Below are 14,725 nucleotides of genomic sequence, written 5' to 3'. Positions count from 1 at the left end.
TAACACAAAAGAGTCCGTTTCTTAACTTTATTTATTTTCAGTTTACCTTTACTGGAATTAGTCAGTAGTGTCCTGTCAGCAAAAAAGCAGAATGTACAGTTCAGGGTGTTTTGTTTTTACAAATAACTGCTGGTTAAAACCCTTTTTAGTGGTTTAACTGTAGGTGAATTCAACCCTCACACCTATACAAAAATACACAACCAGTTAATGCACGTTTTGTGAGTTACCAGTACCCAAAGTGTCCCTTTAAGAAGTCCTTGCATGGGACTACAACAGGAAAGTGTAAATAAATGTCTAGCTCAACGTCTCTGCAGGATGCTTCTTAATTATTTCTGCGACGTACCACTACAACTCCACAATAATTTATCTGTAAAAGTCTAGAACTCTGAATTAGTGTACATGACAGGCTGAGAATAAATGGTTTGGTCCCACTGTGTGTTACTTTCCATGTGAAGTTAATAATCTATACATATGTGCAAGAGGTGGACGAAAGATCAAACTTCTGCAAAATACCAATATTCCAAAATATATACAGTTGTATATTTTAAAATAAGGCACTGCTGGACATATAGGATTTACATTTCCTTCTCCAAGTTCCCTGTCCCATATGATTTCCCTTCTTGGACTCCGTGTGTGTGTGTGTGTGTGTGTGGTGTGTGTGTGCCATCCTTCAGATAGCGGTCTTGCTGTACATGTTTGTTATTTGTTCCTGAAAGTATTTCCGGATGTCGACGCGTCTGCTTTTCAGTGTCGGGGTGAGGAGGCCGTTGGCGATGCTGAACATCTCTGGATGCAAGTAGAGATCCTTCACCTGGAAGAAGAGGAAGGTGAGAAATAAAATCCCAACAAATAAAGTCAGAACTTGGAGGTTAGAAGCTCGCAAATGTTAAACCAAAACCAAGGCCTTACTTGTTCGAAGGACTTCAGGCCTGCTTCCTTCCCCACTGCCTTCATGTCCTCTAATACTGCACTCTTTAAATCCTGTTGGAAAACAATAGAAGTTCATTTTCTGTCATTTATACAATAATATTAAAATGGTTTTGTTTTGGAAGATGACTTACCGGATTCTGGCACAGCTCTTCATAGGATCCCACAAACCCTCGCTCTTTTGCCCAGTTGACAAACACCTCAGGGTCAGGAACAGCTATGCCTATGAGGTAAGACTGGAACACAATACAACACAAATTAAAAATGAAACTTGTATAACTGCAGATGTTTTAAACCTCCATGTTAAATGTTGTTAAAACCACTTACCTGTAAACTATCTCCGTGAATGAACACCTGTAGCACCGGGACACACCGCATGTAGACGTTTTCTATCTTCTCCGGAGCGATGTACTCGCCCTGAGACAACTTGAAGATGTGCTTCTTCCGGTCGATAATGCGTAGCGTCCCGTTCTGGCAGATACATACAGATTTAGCTCACTTGCAGATAACTAAATGGTGGTACCAGTCATCTTTGTGTGTCACTTACTGGAAGCCACTGTCCCACGTCCCCGCTGTGCAGCCAGCCATCGCTGTCCAGCGCTTCAGCCGTCCTCTCTGGGTCCTTCAGGTAACCTCTGAACACACTGGGGCCACTAATGCAGATCTAACAGGACGGAACAGTCAGCAGGAACCAGACACTGTTGTAATTTGTTTGGTTTTATAGCATTTTATCTCACCTCTCCATCTCCGTTCTTAGCAAAGTAGTTCATGTCCGGGATGTCCACCAGCTTCACCTTAGCACAGGGTAAGGGGGCACCGACATGACCTGACACACACACACACACGATGCAGAGAGGGTTCACCACCACAGCCACAAAAACACAAGACATGTTGAGGAGAATTGGCACTGATGCAGACTGTAATATCACTGATGTACTTCAGTCACTTCCCTTTGAAATACTTCATAATGTTGCTACTTATTTAAAAGCATACTTACTATACAGGTGTGCTTATTTGGTTTTATCATCCGTACACACCTCCTAATTTACCTCTTATTTCCCCTTTAATCTGCACTGTGCCCTTTGATGCAACTAGATATATTTCCCCCGCTGTGGGACGGATAAAGGCTTTCTGATTTCTGGAGAGACAGTTAGTGTTTTACCTGCGCTCCAGTCTCCGGGCATGGAGAAAGTGCAGCCTGCGGTGCACTCAGTCTGTCCGTAACCCTCGAAGATGAGGCAACCCATAGTGGCTCTGAGGAAGGACAGCACGGTGGGGCTGATGGGTGCAGAGGCCGTCAGGGCGAACCGCAGATTGCCTCCTAAATTGGCCTGAAACACAAGGAATAAAGCACTTGCGATCATTTTGTGGGTGCAGGTTGAAATCCATTTTTACAGCATTTTAAAACTACAACATATTTTCCTTTCTGCATCGATCATACTGAGCCAAAGATCTCGCAGAGTGCATGCTTCTCCAATATAATCCACAAGAGTCTGGGGGATCTTGGCATTGATTGCTGGAAGAGTTCTGCTTCTCTTGTAAAGTTTGGATACCATTTGTTGACTATTTTCTGAGCTGCTAGTCTACATTTACAACTGCAGATCCTTGGATTACAGAAAACATGTTATTAATGACTAAAAACCAAGTCTGTAGTGGTTTATTTTGGTTTCCTATGTTTTTTGATTGAGGTAGCCCCCCAAAAATGACTGGGCTGTCTGGGGTTCATATGGTATACCCTCCAGATGTTTCGAAAGAGTGACTTTTTCATGTTAAGTCTCCTTTAAAACTAAAAACTAGGTTGCAAAACGGTCCAAAAAGAACATCTGCATAAAAAAATATCATCGTTTTCTGTTCGAGGGTTGATTTCATCTAGTGCTTTACTGGAGCCCTGCAGCAAGGGAATTGTGATTCAGCTGGTATCATATTTGAGTTCCCAGCAACTGACCTGAATCCTGTTGAACACCAGTCTGTCCCAAAGACTGTTGTTACGCACAACCCCGCTGCTGAGCTCCGCCTGCTTCCTCCTGACCGCGTAGTGAAGCAAAGCCCGGCGCAGCGGAGAAGTCACAGAACCCAGGATCTTTAAGGTAATGTAGAAAAATCAGAAATGAGGTTTAAATCATTGGGAAGAATGATGTTAGCCTTCTCATTGCTAGATGACTCCTCTCTGACCTTGTCATAGATGCGATTGAGTAAACGAGGCACCACGGGGAAGAAGGTAGGTTTGAGAGTTTTAATGTCGTCCATTAGAAGAGAGATGTCTCCTTGGTAGAATCCTACTCGGGCCCCGTGGCAGAACATAGAGACCTGTGACAGAAATAGGCTTAATTTAGGGTTTACACACAAACACCCACTATGAAAAAACAACCTGATAAGACAAGGAACTACCTGAATCATCCGCTCAAACATGTGGGCAAGAGGCAGGTAAGAAATCGACACATCCTCCTGTCGGATCACAAACGAACCCTGAGAGAAAAACGAGAAATAAAGTGAGCAAAGCACAGGGGAGAGATTAGCTTCCGACAGCCTCACAAGCAATCATGTTAGATAGCACACTCTTTATACCGGGGCAATTAGTTAAAGTACCTGGCAGCGACAGGGGCAATCAAACAGCCAATTAATCATACCATTAGACACAGCGGGGAGAGGGACAGTTTGGAGATACAGAGACACAAGCAGATGGGAAGTGATGTGAGGCTGTTCTCAATTAGACAAGGAGGTGGAAGTGTAGACAGACCTCCAGGATCTTAATGACAGAGGAAGTGTTGGAGGCGATGTTGCCGTGGGTGATCATGGCTCCCTTTGGCTTCCCTGGATAAATAAACAAGACATTATTGCAGTGCCCTGCGCAGCAAAAGGAAACTGCAGCGGTGCCATAAAGAGAGGTTGTTAGTGGGCACTGAAGGACGTTTTTTCTAATGAGAAGGATAATTACGCGTATGAAATCAGACGGTACCTGTGGTTCCACTGGTGAAGCAAACCACGGCCAGATCCTGAGGCTGGGGCGGCTGCAGCAATAAAATATGACAATATGAGAACAGGCTTCCTCCACAGTTTAAGTCCTGTTTACAAGTGAGTGTTAATTATATCTTATGGGACAGGAGCAACGGTAAAGCTGTCATCCTGGCATTTAGAGGGGGTTTCGGCTATTTACTGGAACCAGTTTGATGTAGCAGCTGAGAGACCATGAACTCACCACAGGGTCTTTGAGGTTCTGCCTTCCCAGGTCCTAAGATGTGGACAGAGAGGGAGTTATTCATATCCATTTACATATCATCATTGATGATTTAATTAAAGGGGATTTAGTTAAATGAGTCTGTATTATAGGGATTTAGTACTTCCCCCTCCTCACCATGAGCTGCTCCAGTTTCAAAACCTCCACCTCGCAGATCTTCGCCCTCTCCACAAACGCGTCGCTGAAATCGTTGAAGAGAACCAGGCAGGAGAGCTTCGGAGTCACGCCTTTCTCCTTGTTCTCCAACAAGGCTGCTGCCTTCTCTTCGCGGTCGCAGATCACCAGAGAGATCTCCGCTAGAAACGCAACCCAAGACACGCAGGAGGTCGACTTTATTCATACATCCTAAGTTTCACAGCAGAAGAAGTACAAGCACCAGATATAAAAGAAGTTCAATTTCGGACATTTCTTTTTTTAAAAAGTCAGATATTTGAGGATAAAATTGATGATTTTGAAGATATAGTGGAAAATGAAAAAAAGTTGAAATTTGGAGAAAAAAATCTGAAGTTTGAAAAGAAAATGAAAAAAAATATTGGAAACAAAAAGTATACATTTTTATTTTTTTTAAGTCGAAATTAAGAAGAAAAAAAGGCAGATTTTATAGGAAAAAGTTAACATTTTGAAAAATAAATCGGACATTTTTAACTTGACTATCTGACAGCTAGACTTAATTTGCAGAAGAAAACTTTACACTAAAAATACATAAAAAGCTGAAATAATTCATGAACCCCACGCACCTTTAACACCTTACAATAAATCACTGTCAATGAGATGTTAGTTTTTAATATGTTCACAACAACGTTCGGATCTGATATTATTATTCTCAACTTCATTGTTGTATTATTGTTGTTTACATATCTAAATGTTCTCCGTGCTTTTATATTCTCTGTCTGAATATACTATATGTCCCCCTCTTTTAACTCTTCTTTAAATCCCCCTGCCGAAAAGCAAAGCAGTCTGCTCTGACGTGTCTGTGAGAATAAAATGCAAAAGCCGTGGGTGGAGATGACTCAGATGGAGGTCGGTATGTTCTGATGAGGCTGATGTGACATAGGAAAGGAAACCAAATCTGTGTGACTTGTTCAGTCCTTTGTTTCCTGAATGAAGCAGCACCAATAAATGATGATTGGGTTGTTTAATTTAACAGTTGGAAAACACTCCAGATACCCAGCTGTTTTAAAAAGTTGAACATGAAATGACTGCTTTAACAAATAAGGATTAGAGAAATGTAAAAAAATAGCATGTTTACTAGATCGAACTTCTGCTTAAACTACTTGTACTTTCTAGAAGTGAGCAAATGGGTGTGTCACTGTTAGTTTCCCTTAAACCTCTGTATGAATGTGTGTGTGTTGAATCCTGACTTGAATGCGTAAAACATTTGAAGGGTTCATAAAGACTGGGAAAGGTCTGAATAAATACAGTCCATTCACCATAACTTTTTTTTTTTTACAATGGCAGGACTTTTACTTGTAATCAACTGTTTTATAATTCACTACTTTGACAAATACTCTTTCTTAAGTGAGGTTTTAAAGACTTCTTCCACGGCTATTTCTAAAAGGAGATGAAATTATCGCCTAGTTTCTTATTTAACTGAATCATTTACAGACTCGCAGTTATATCTATATTCTGTGTGACAGCTCAGTGTTTCCTGCATCATTTAATCCAGATCGATGTGATACGAGCGGCTGGCAATGTCCATATTTTGCTGTATATCTTTACATATCTCATTAACGGTGTTTGTGGTTTTTTTTTGACACACACGCTTTCTCCTCACCCAGGTTGAGAATGTGGACCATGGCCTCCAGCCCCAGCGTGTCGTACAGAGGAACCACCGCCATGGAGTAGGTGTAGCAGGCCAGCTCTGAGATGATCCACTTCCACCAGCAGAGGGAGACAAAGCAGCACCGTTAGACTCACCTCCAACCTTCACGCCCTGCTGAGTTAGAGATCTAAACATCTGGGGATTTGTGTGAGGTAATGTAGATCATAAAACGTTTCTTATTAACAAAACAAACACAATTACAGCGGTGGTAAGAGCAGCACTCAGCGTGTAGATGGGTCTGATGAGAGGTTACAGGCTCTGATGGAGCAGAAAATTATTTTTCACTTTCAGTCCACACCAGAGAGAAACAAATGGCCCTGCCTGACGGATATATTAGAAAATGAGTTTGGGAGCAGACGTGTTCCAATATTAGCTGCCCCGGAGACCCACATTCAGCAGCAGCTCTGCTCTCAATATGAAGAAAGCCAAACACAACTTACAGCGCTGGAAAAAAACAAATCACAGCTTATCTTTAAAAGATGAGTAGAAGAAGTGTGAACTTAGTACGAGTTTAGAGTAGGAGCAAAACTTGGATCTCTGTATGAGAATATATGAAGTTCTCCCAAAGTGAGAAATGACTTAAAATTGGCTCAACACTTTAAACGAGATTAAAATGCTCTTAAATGTATTTGTTAGCAATAAACAAACAGTAATACTGTAGTATGATAATATTATACTGGGAAATAAGATATTCTGCATAATGAATACACACTTACATATAACATACTTAGTACACTTTGCCAATAATGCTTTTGCGTTTACATTTCTGAGGATCTGAGTACTGTTTCCACCACTGCACACTTGAATTATCGGCCTGTGTTGAAGATCAACAATCTTGATTAAGGGAAGGAATCCTCCGTGACATAAAAAGTTATCCAATCAATTCTAAAGCTCACAGGAAACCAGCCAGTGAGAGATCAGACACAATACAGAAACAGCGGTGCGTCTGCTCATACCTCCGGTCGGTTCTGTGCAAATATCCCTACAAATTGCTCGGGGTTCGGCTGGCAGCCTTTGGCCAGCAACCCGGAGCCCAGCACCTGCGCCCGCTCCGCCACCTGAAGGGGAGGAGACGCTCGTCAACAAGCAGCAAAGAGACACGTGTCACACAGAAGAGCTGGAAATACTAAGAACCTATCCCACCTCAGAGTAGGAGATCCACTCGTAGGGCTGCCCCGGCTTTCTGAAGCCAAGACACGGGCCATCTCCTGCATGACAGAGAGAGAGAGTTGTGTCACATCAGTTCAAACACATGCGACATCTGAAGTGTAGCATCTGTGAAACGGTTAAAGGTGTAGTGTGTTGTTTTTCTGTGGTCTACCAAGGCCAGTGGTTTGATTCCCAGCCACTGCATGTGTCCTTGGGCAAGATTTCTGACCCCGAGTTGCACCCGTCGGCCAACAGTGTGAGCGTGTGTGAGAGATTGAATGCTGGCTTGTATATGTTGAGTGCTTTGTGGAGTTGCAGGGACTCATAATGGGCTATATAAATGCAGTTTATTTACCATTTTAAATGACTCAAGTGGACAACACTTATATACTATCATTTATTATGTTCCAGTGGAGTTAAATTGTGATGTATAACTGGAGCCCCATAATTACTAAATCTACGTTGTGCAATATTGACTTATGTAGAAAGGATTCCACTCTGCAATACTCTGGCATTAATATTGTTAGCACATTGTACATTTAAAGTTATATTCTTATCGATCTTATTCATCATAATAATAATAATAATATTAATCCGTTTTATTTACAGAGCGCTTTTCTAAAAACTCAGAGACACTTAACAGAGGTCAAATTCATCAAAACATAATTAAAACAACCCACTTAAAATATGTAAACACAACATTAAACTACAGGTTAAAAGCAGTTTTGAAAAGGTGAGTTTTGATTTCACGGATGTGTTTGGAGAATGAGTTCCAGCATTCTAACACTTCATCTTAAACCCCATTTTTAGCACTGTTATTATTACACTGGTGTATATATATATGTTGTATATGTATACATATTCGCACACATTTAATACTGTAAGTTCTCTGTGTTTGTATTTATTTGTATACTCAAATGGAACAACTGAAAAGTAACCCAGTTTTCCCCAAGGTTCAAAAGATATGTATGATTCCCATACGAGTTTTACTTTGATGATATATCAACAAATTGCTTTTAGTTGTCCATTTGATCAACTAAAAAGCACATAAAAGCTTGTCTCCACTGACAGAAAACTGTTATCCCTTTACTGAAGATAAGCATGGCCTCCCCTGAGAGGACTTCAGAGGTTTTCAAAGAACAGCATGAATGTTTTCAGGTGAGTAATCCCCTTTCTTTAAATAATGACACTACAGTATGAAGGGTAAGTTCATGTGTTGTGAATGAGCCAACCTGCAATCCTCAGGCCTCTCTGGAACATGTCGAAGGCTGTCCTGGTGTCATCGTAGTAAAATTCCAGCAGTGTGTCATCTTTTAGAAGAGCAGACCGCCTGCAGCTGGGATCTCCCTGCAACAAACACACACAGTAAACACCTAAAAACACTCCTAACATCATGACGAATGCATTTCACACATGTCTAAATATAACCATGGTCCACTCACATTGATAGCCACAGACTGGGCCTGCAGGTCACAGGGAGGACGCATGGGTCGAGGACGGGTCACCAGCCAGTACGCTGTGATAGAGGCGAGAGCTCCTAAACCCAGCAGAGAGGATTGGGACAGAGACAGGGAGGACAGGGGGAAGGACGGCAGGAGACTCCAGAAATCCTCAGAATCAGACCCTTTGAGACCAGCGCTGGAGCGAAGTGACCGTAACCACTCCTGGAAATGCATAGCTGAGAGAGGAGGACAGAGAGAAGGACACGGTGAAATACGAGAGAATTATACGGTGCGTTTACACCCTTAAATCTCATTGTGTTGCATTTTGAGAAACGCAGCATCCCCTGCAGAAGGATGCAAATAGTAGAAACTCAGACAGAAGTACCCATATTGTTCCTTTAAGTCACTTTTAGACATACAGCTCTACACCTGTAATATGTTACTCTAATCACCTCATTTATGTCTTTTGTCTTGCTGCCCTTTACTGTAACTGTAAATCTCCCCCTGTGGGACGGGTAAAGGATTTCTGATTAGCATAATGTACTTTGTGTTTCTCAAAAATGACTTATTTGTTGTAAAATCATCGTTTTTCTTTGAGCGATTTTGTCGGGATGCACTTTCTTCTTTAAACAGTGTTAGCATTACTGATGTTGATAGATACTTAAATCTAGGACAGAGAATTATTTTCTCATAAACAGTATTCATTATTTCAGCACTAGTTTTATCAGTAGAAGAAATACATTTACCAGTGCATTCCTCTATTACCAAGAAGCAGCAGTCCAATGTATTTGGAAAAAAGGGATTATGGGAAATAAAATAATGAGATATTTAATTTCATCATCAACTACAAATGTATCAATATCAATAAACTGACCCATCTAAAAAAAAAACAATCTGAGAAAACCATCAGCTTTTTATTCCATACGTTCTTAAGTCTTGTCAAAACCTTGTTCATACAATCCCCACAATGCAACTCAACAACAGGGCGGTTAGATATAGTGTTAAGTTCTCGACTAAAATTGGGTCAGAGTTTTATATTTTATGCAGCTCCCTCTGGAACCACAAAATATTCTGTACCACTTTTTTCTTCCACAAACACAGCAGGACTCCCAAAGACCTGTAGCACACACTTAGATATGTAAAGTCAGTGGAGTCATACACTACCTAGCTTACACATCGACTAAAACAAAACCTAAGATGAAAACAGCATTCCTCTGAAGCCTTTTAAACTGTGAGAGCAGAGTGGTTAACAGGCTGAGCCACACTGGGCCACAGGCTTGGCAACCGCTCTGAGAGACGAGGAGAAGAAAAGCTCCCGAGCTGTAAAGAGGGTGTCAGGAGGTGGGGGGGGGGACATCAGGAAGTAATGTTGATTGGCCTAAACAGAAACAGGCGCCGAGGTTACTCTCAGTCATGTTGTGCCACTCTTTCATTTTTCATTCACCAGGGAGGCGATGGAGAGAGTTGGGGTGCGTACAGTAGCGAGGGGCTGGTGGTGAGATGGGGTGAGGGGGAGGACTCAGCTGGTCACTCTCACCCTGATGCCGTGCCAGAAACTTCATTGTTCACATCAAAACTGAATTAAAGGGTGGGAAACTTTAGACTGATGCCTTGCCTCAAAACAAACTCCAACAGAGTTCCCCAAAACAGAAGCGGTACTTAAACTGCTCATTTCCCCCCTCTAACAAACTCAACCTCATAAATCTCTGCTTTCCCACATCCACCCCCATCCCTGAACACCCCTCAACCTCTCACCCACTTTCTCCCCCAGTGCCCAAACGGGGAGGGAATAAAGAGTCACCCCCCCACCCCCACTTTTCTTCAGCCAGGCTGCTCCTGCGCTGCTTTCCTTGCCTTCACGGGGCGAAGTGATGCCACACTCGTCCCAAAAGGATTCATAATCTACTTGGAGCATCCATTTCTCTGGATTATAACAGTTTAGTTGCCAATTTACACCTGCTGGAGCGACCTAGCAGCTGGTGAGCCCCTGGAGTCCTTTCACTTGCGAGATAAATGAAAAACAAAAAGGGCTTTATGAAATGTGACACATCCAAAACAAATGACAGTCCGCTGTGAGGAGGGCTTCCTGTAGCCCCTTTCTGTCACCATCCCTCTCCTCCCTCACTCCCATTCAAACGGGCTATTGTCGCGGCCCAGACAGGGAGCATTGTGCTGCCAGCTTTTACTCCCTGGAAGACATGAGACAAAAGAAACGGCGCACAAATGTGAAAATAAACTACAAATGCACCTTCTCAGCCCGGGCCAATCCCTGCCTGCCGGCACTTTCAGGAGAACAACCTGAAAGTGTTGGCGGTTCACACCTGAATTTACAAACATGCAAAGCAAACATGACATTATGCAGACTCCTGTTTCAACAATGATCATGAAACTAAAGTATGTTTCTGGCAAAGGGGGTTGGACGTAACAAAATGTGTTTAAAAGCGAAATAAAGTGACTTCCTGCCATAAAGTGCACATAAAACGTAGGTTCACAGAGGGATGCCAGGCCTGTAACAAGTAGCCTGAGGCATTCTGCAAGTGTGTGCACATGCAGCAGGCAGGCAGGGACAGAGCTGCAGTTGCTGTGTGCAGAATAGGATATGCACAAAAAGAGAAACCAAAACTGGTTTGGAGAAAGTTCTGGCACGCAATCAATAATAAATATAACTTCAATGACTTAAACTGTCAAACATAGTTTCTATGCCACAATAACAATCCCATGGCTTATATCCTAATGATTCCCACATAAAGGAGGGAACGGGAACAGGAAAGATTCAAAACTGCTAACGAAGGGTTTACAATTTAATTTAAAAAGTATTAATAGTTTGAAAGCTATATTCAGGGTTTGGGTGTAGAATTTGAAACTTGGTGTAGAGTAGCTGTAGGGGCAATTTTAAAGGGTTTATCTATTGCAAAGCTTTCTCATAAGTTGAGAACAGTGTTGGGAGAAGTTCTCAAATCCTTTACTTGAATAAAAGTACAAATACTATAGTCTTAAAATACTCCACTACAAGTAAGAAGTATGTAACTTGTGTAAAAGTACAAAAGTATTAGCAAACAAATATAGTTAAAGTACAAAAAGTGAAAGCACTCATTCTGCACAATGGCCTTAATGAAAATAATATTAACACAGACGTATAATCAGCTAATGTGGACAAAATGTAGATACTACAAATCCTGTGAAGAAGTACTCCAATATACCATATCAGCATATAATGTGTTTTATAGTAACTGTGAGTGTTAAAGTAAATGTAGTGGTGTAGAAGTTAGGATATTTACCTCTGAAATGCAGTAGAGTAGAAGTTCAAGGTAGACATGGAAATAATCAATATGTAAAAACATGTAGAATAACAGTTGTCAGCAATGTGTCTGGGCAAAATCAACATTGGAATCCTACATTAAAAAATTGCAGCTACGAGAGAATTCAACACATTTTTTTACTCTTATAAAAGTGTGGAACAAGACTCTGTATGAGCTTTAAATTATATTGATGCCTGTGTGCATTAAACAAGGCTCCAGTGTAAGTTTATCTTCCTAACAAATAACTGACATTGATGATGCTCTTTCAATAATGACATGTGCTTTCCTGTCAAATGAGGAGGAACAGTATTCAAGCAGAGTTGGATCGAAGTCCCTTTTTATGAATAAAAGCCCCTGTATTATATGCAGAGTGAGACTGCACAGTGGCACACAGAGCTTCTGCAGTGATGAGGGTGATGCTGGGGAATGCTTCCCCCTGACCCAGAAAACTACAGGAGGTGACATAAAAGGGGGGTTATGGGAGAGAAAGAGGGGACAGCATTTTGCTTCCACACCAGAGCAATGAACTCTGTACACTTTCCATGTGCCATGTGAAGTAAATGGTCCGATGGAGGGGAGGAGAGGAGGAGAGCAGGGGACACGTGAGGCTGGGGGAGAACAGCAAAAGAGAAAGAATGAAACGCACCGGTGTTTTCCGGCTGAAATGAAGCATGAAGAACACAGACACACACACTTTCACAATGAAGGTTTTCTAGTCGAGGGGGAGAAGAGAGCATGCATCCTGCACGTAGAGAACACCTTCACTTTCCAAAAGATGCTGATGGGGCTCCCATGGTCTCAGATTCATTTGAAACCAATTAGGATTCTCTCACACAAAGCAACATTTGTGCATGTTTTCCCCTACAGACTGGAGTTTCATGTAACTGAGCAGCAGAGATCAAGACACCACTTTGGAGGGGTCATCTTCCACATTTAGCCTCCTGGCTGGCTCCACAACCCAAAGTCACTTATGGAACAGTGAGTGTGTTTGTACAGATCACCCAGCCCTGCATCACCACAGACACACTAACTTCAGCTGCCATACTGTATAAACTATAACTGGCAAACTGAAGAGAGGATGACAGGAAGCTGGCATCTGATCATGTGAACAACTGCAAGCATGTTGCATGCTGCAGAATATGTAGAAGTGCAGGGGCAGAAAGACACAATAATCAGGAATCATAATCAAACAAAAAGGTTTTCCTAAAGCAAATTGAGGGACTAAAGTATTCAGTAAAGATTGTAAAACTCTCAGACCAAGGGTGTTAGAAAACAATTCAGGCCTTACAATTCTTCCAAACTATAGTCATCTCTTAGCTTGGATCTGGGACAAGACAGCACTTTGCTCATAAGGTGACAGTTAGTCCCGCAACAAGTGTGTTATTGAATTTTAAAGAAGCACACTGCACCATAAAGTACTGCAATAATACAAATATTGCAGAAAGGGAAAAGGCACCATATCTTCAAAAGTGAAATCTTCATTTGAGCACATTGCAACTAAAGTGTAAAAGAGGATGCATCATCGTTAAAAATACCTGGTGCTATTTGCTGTATACCTGATATATTGTGATTTCAATGCAACAGTATTAACAAATGTGGGTGAATTTCTTTCATTTAAAAGGCACATTTCCTTTAAACTTCATGCAACAGTCTGCTAACATGTTGATCTGCACAGAGCTGCGAGCACTCCAGACTCTCAGCTCCGTAGTCTGGACTCTCAGCGTGCTGCAGACAAACATTCCTTGTTTTTAGATCGGAACCTGAGACTTCTCAGTTTAGTTAAGTTTCTAAATCGAGCTGAAACAACTAAAAATAAACTAATACACAACGACAGACCAAATGAAACGTACCTCGGTAACACTGAATGCAGGCCTCCAATTGTTCCTTTGATTGTGCTACTACTTCAACTTCTGATGCACCGAAAACTGCTCACATGGCAAGGTAGAGACAACGTGTCGCTGTTTCCGGTCCAAACCTTCAAAGTAAAAGCTCAACTGATTGAAGCAGTGTGTTTTATAATAAAATAGGGGTAAAAAGGTTCATCCAGGCATATCATTAGTCTAATATAACTAGGTCCCCTGACAAGTCATATTTCTTCATTATTGATAATGGGTATAGAAGAACATGTGATTTAAAAAATATGCGAAATATGTCTTTCTATTTTTCACTTTTAGCATTCATTTTAAAAGGATGTGCCAATTACTTAGAGAAACGATCATTTTAGCTAAAGATCAACCAATTGTACCTGTAAATGAAGGACCCAATTAAAGGAAATGCAACTCAATTCAATTCAAAGGCTTTATTGTGATATGCACAGTAGCTACAGTGTAGATGTGGCAATGAAAACCTTAGTCCCAGGCTCCTCTAACAATGCAACAAATAAAACCAATCAAAACAGTGAAAGTAAATAAATATAGTGCAAGAAGTGTAATGTAAATAGAATATGATACATACAAGAACAGACAGTAAAATTAAATATTGCACTGGTAGATGTAATTAAATACTGTACCCTTAAACTACATGCCATGCTTTAAATACCCTCTTTATAACAACGCATACATTAAAACCTATTATGTCTAATCTACGGATGACAGTATATCACTATCACGTAAAGATTTAATTAGGCTAATTTATTTTGAAATTAAATAAATCACTCAATTTCCGGTATTGGTCTTCTTACCGTTCTGAGGCTTGCCGCTTTTGTGCAAGAGGGGGCCAGGTCTGACGTCACTTTTTTAATTCTATTCAGGCATTTGGGGAGAGATCATATGGAGACAGTTCCCAAAGAAAGTGAGACTCAAAGTGAGGTTACAGATATAGGAATACAAGAAGAGACACGGAGATACACACT

At 41.3% G+C, this 14,725-nt stretch overlaps 1 protein-coding gene and 1 long non-coding RNA gene across 2 annotated transcripts; one reads left to right on the top strand and one right to left on the bottom strand.

The window, feature by feature from the left end:
- Positions 1–13: 13 nt before the first annotated feature.
- On the bottom strand, positions 14–13,843 carry acsl2 (acyl-CoA synthetase long chain family member 2). The gene is made up of 20 exons (XM_063896671.1): positions 13,725–13,843; positions 8,576–8,811; positions 8,366–8,480; positions 7,128–7,192; positions 6,941–7,042; positions 5,937–6,036; positions 4,280–4,458; positions 4,124–4,156; positions 3,884–3,935; positions 3,665–3,738; positions 3,316–3,393; positions 3,100–3,234; positions 2,873–3,007; positions 2,090–2,258; positions 1,665–1,753; positions 1,475–1,591; positions 1,255–1,398; positions 1,062–1,163; positions 910–981; positions 14–811 (listed from the first exon to the last, which is right to left on the bottom strand). Exons 2-20 carry the CDS (start codon positions 8,807–8,809, stop codon positions 671–673), a joined length of 2,136 nt encoding a protein of 711 aa, XP_063752741.1. The 5' UTR covers positions 8,810–8,811; positions 13,725–13,843; the 3' UTR covers positions 14–670.
- Positions 5,953–8,856, top strand: LOC134873211 (uncharacterized). Its single transcript, XR_010166932.1, has 3 exons — positions 5,953–6,136; positions 8,229–8,291; positions 8,379–8,856. It is a non-coding gene; the product is annotated as an uncharacterized LOC134873211 (long non-coding RNA).
- Positions 13,844–14,725: the final 882 nt, after the last annotated feature.

The sequence above is a fragment of the Eleginops maclovinus genome, chromosome 12 (genome assembly GCF_036324505.1).
Source record: "Eleginops maclovinus isolate JMC-PN-2008 ecotype Puerto Natales chromosome 12, JC_Emac_rtc_rv5, whole genome shotgun sequence".
Lineage (NCBI taxonomy): Eukaryota > Metazoa > Chordata > Actinopteri > Perciformes > Eleginopidae > Eleginops > Eleginops maclovinus.
Note: the sequence above shows the minus strand (reverse complement) of the source record. Positions and strands in the feature narration are given on the sequence as shown.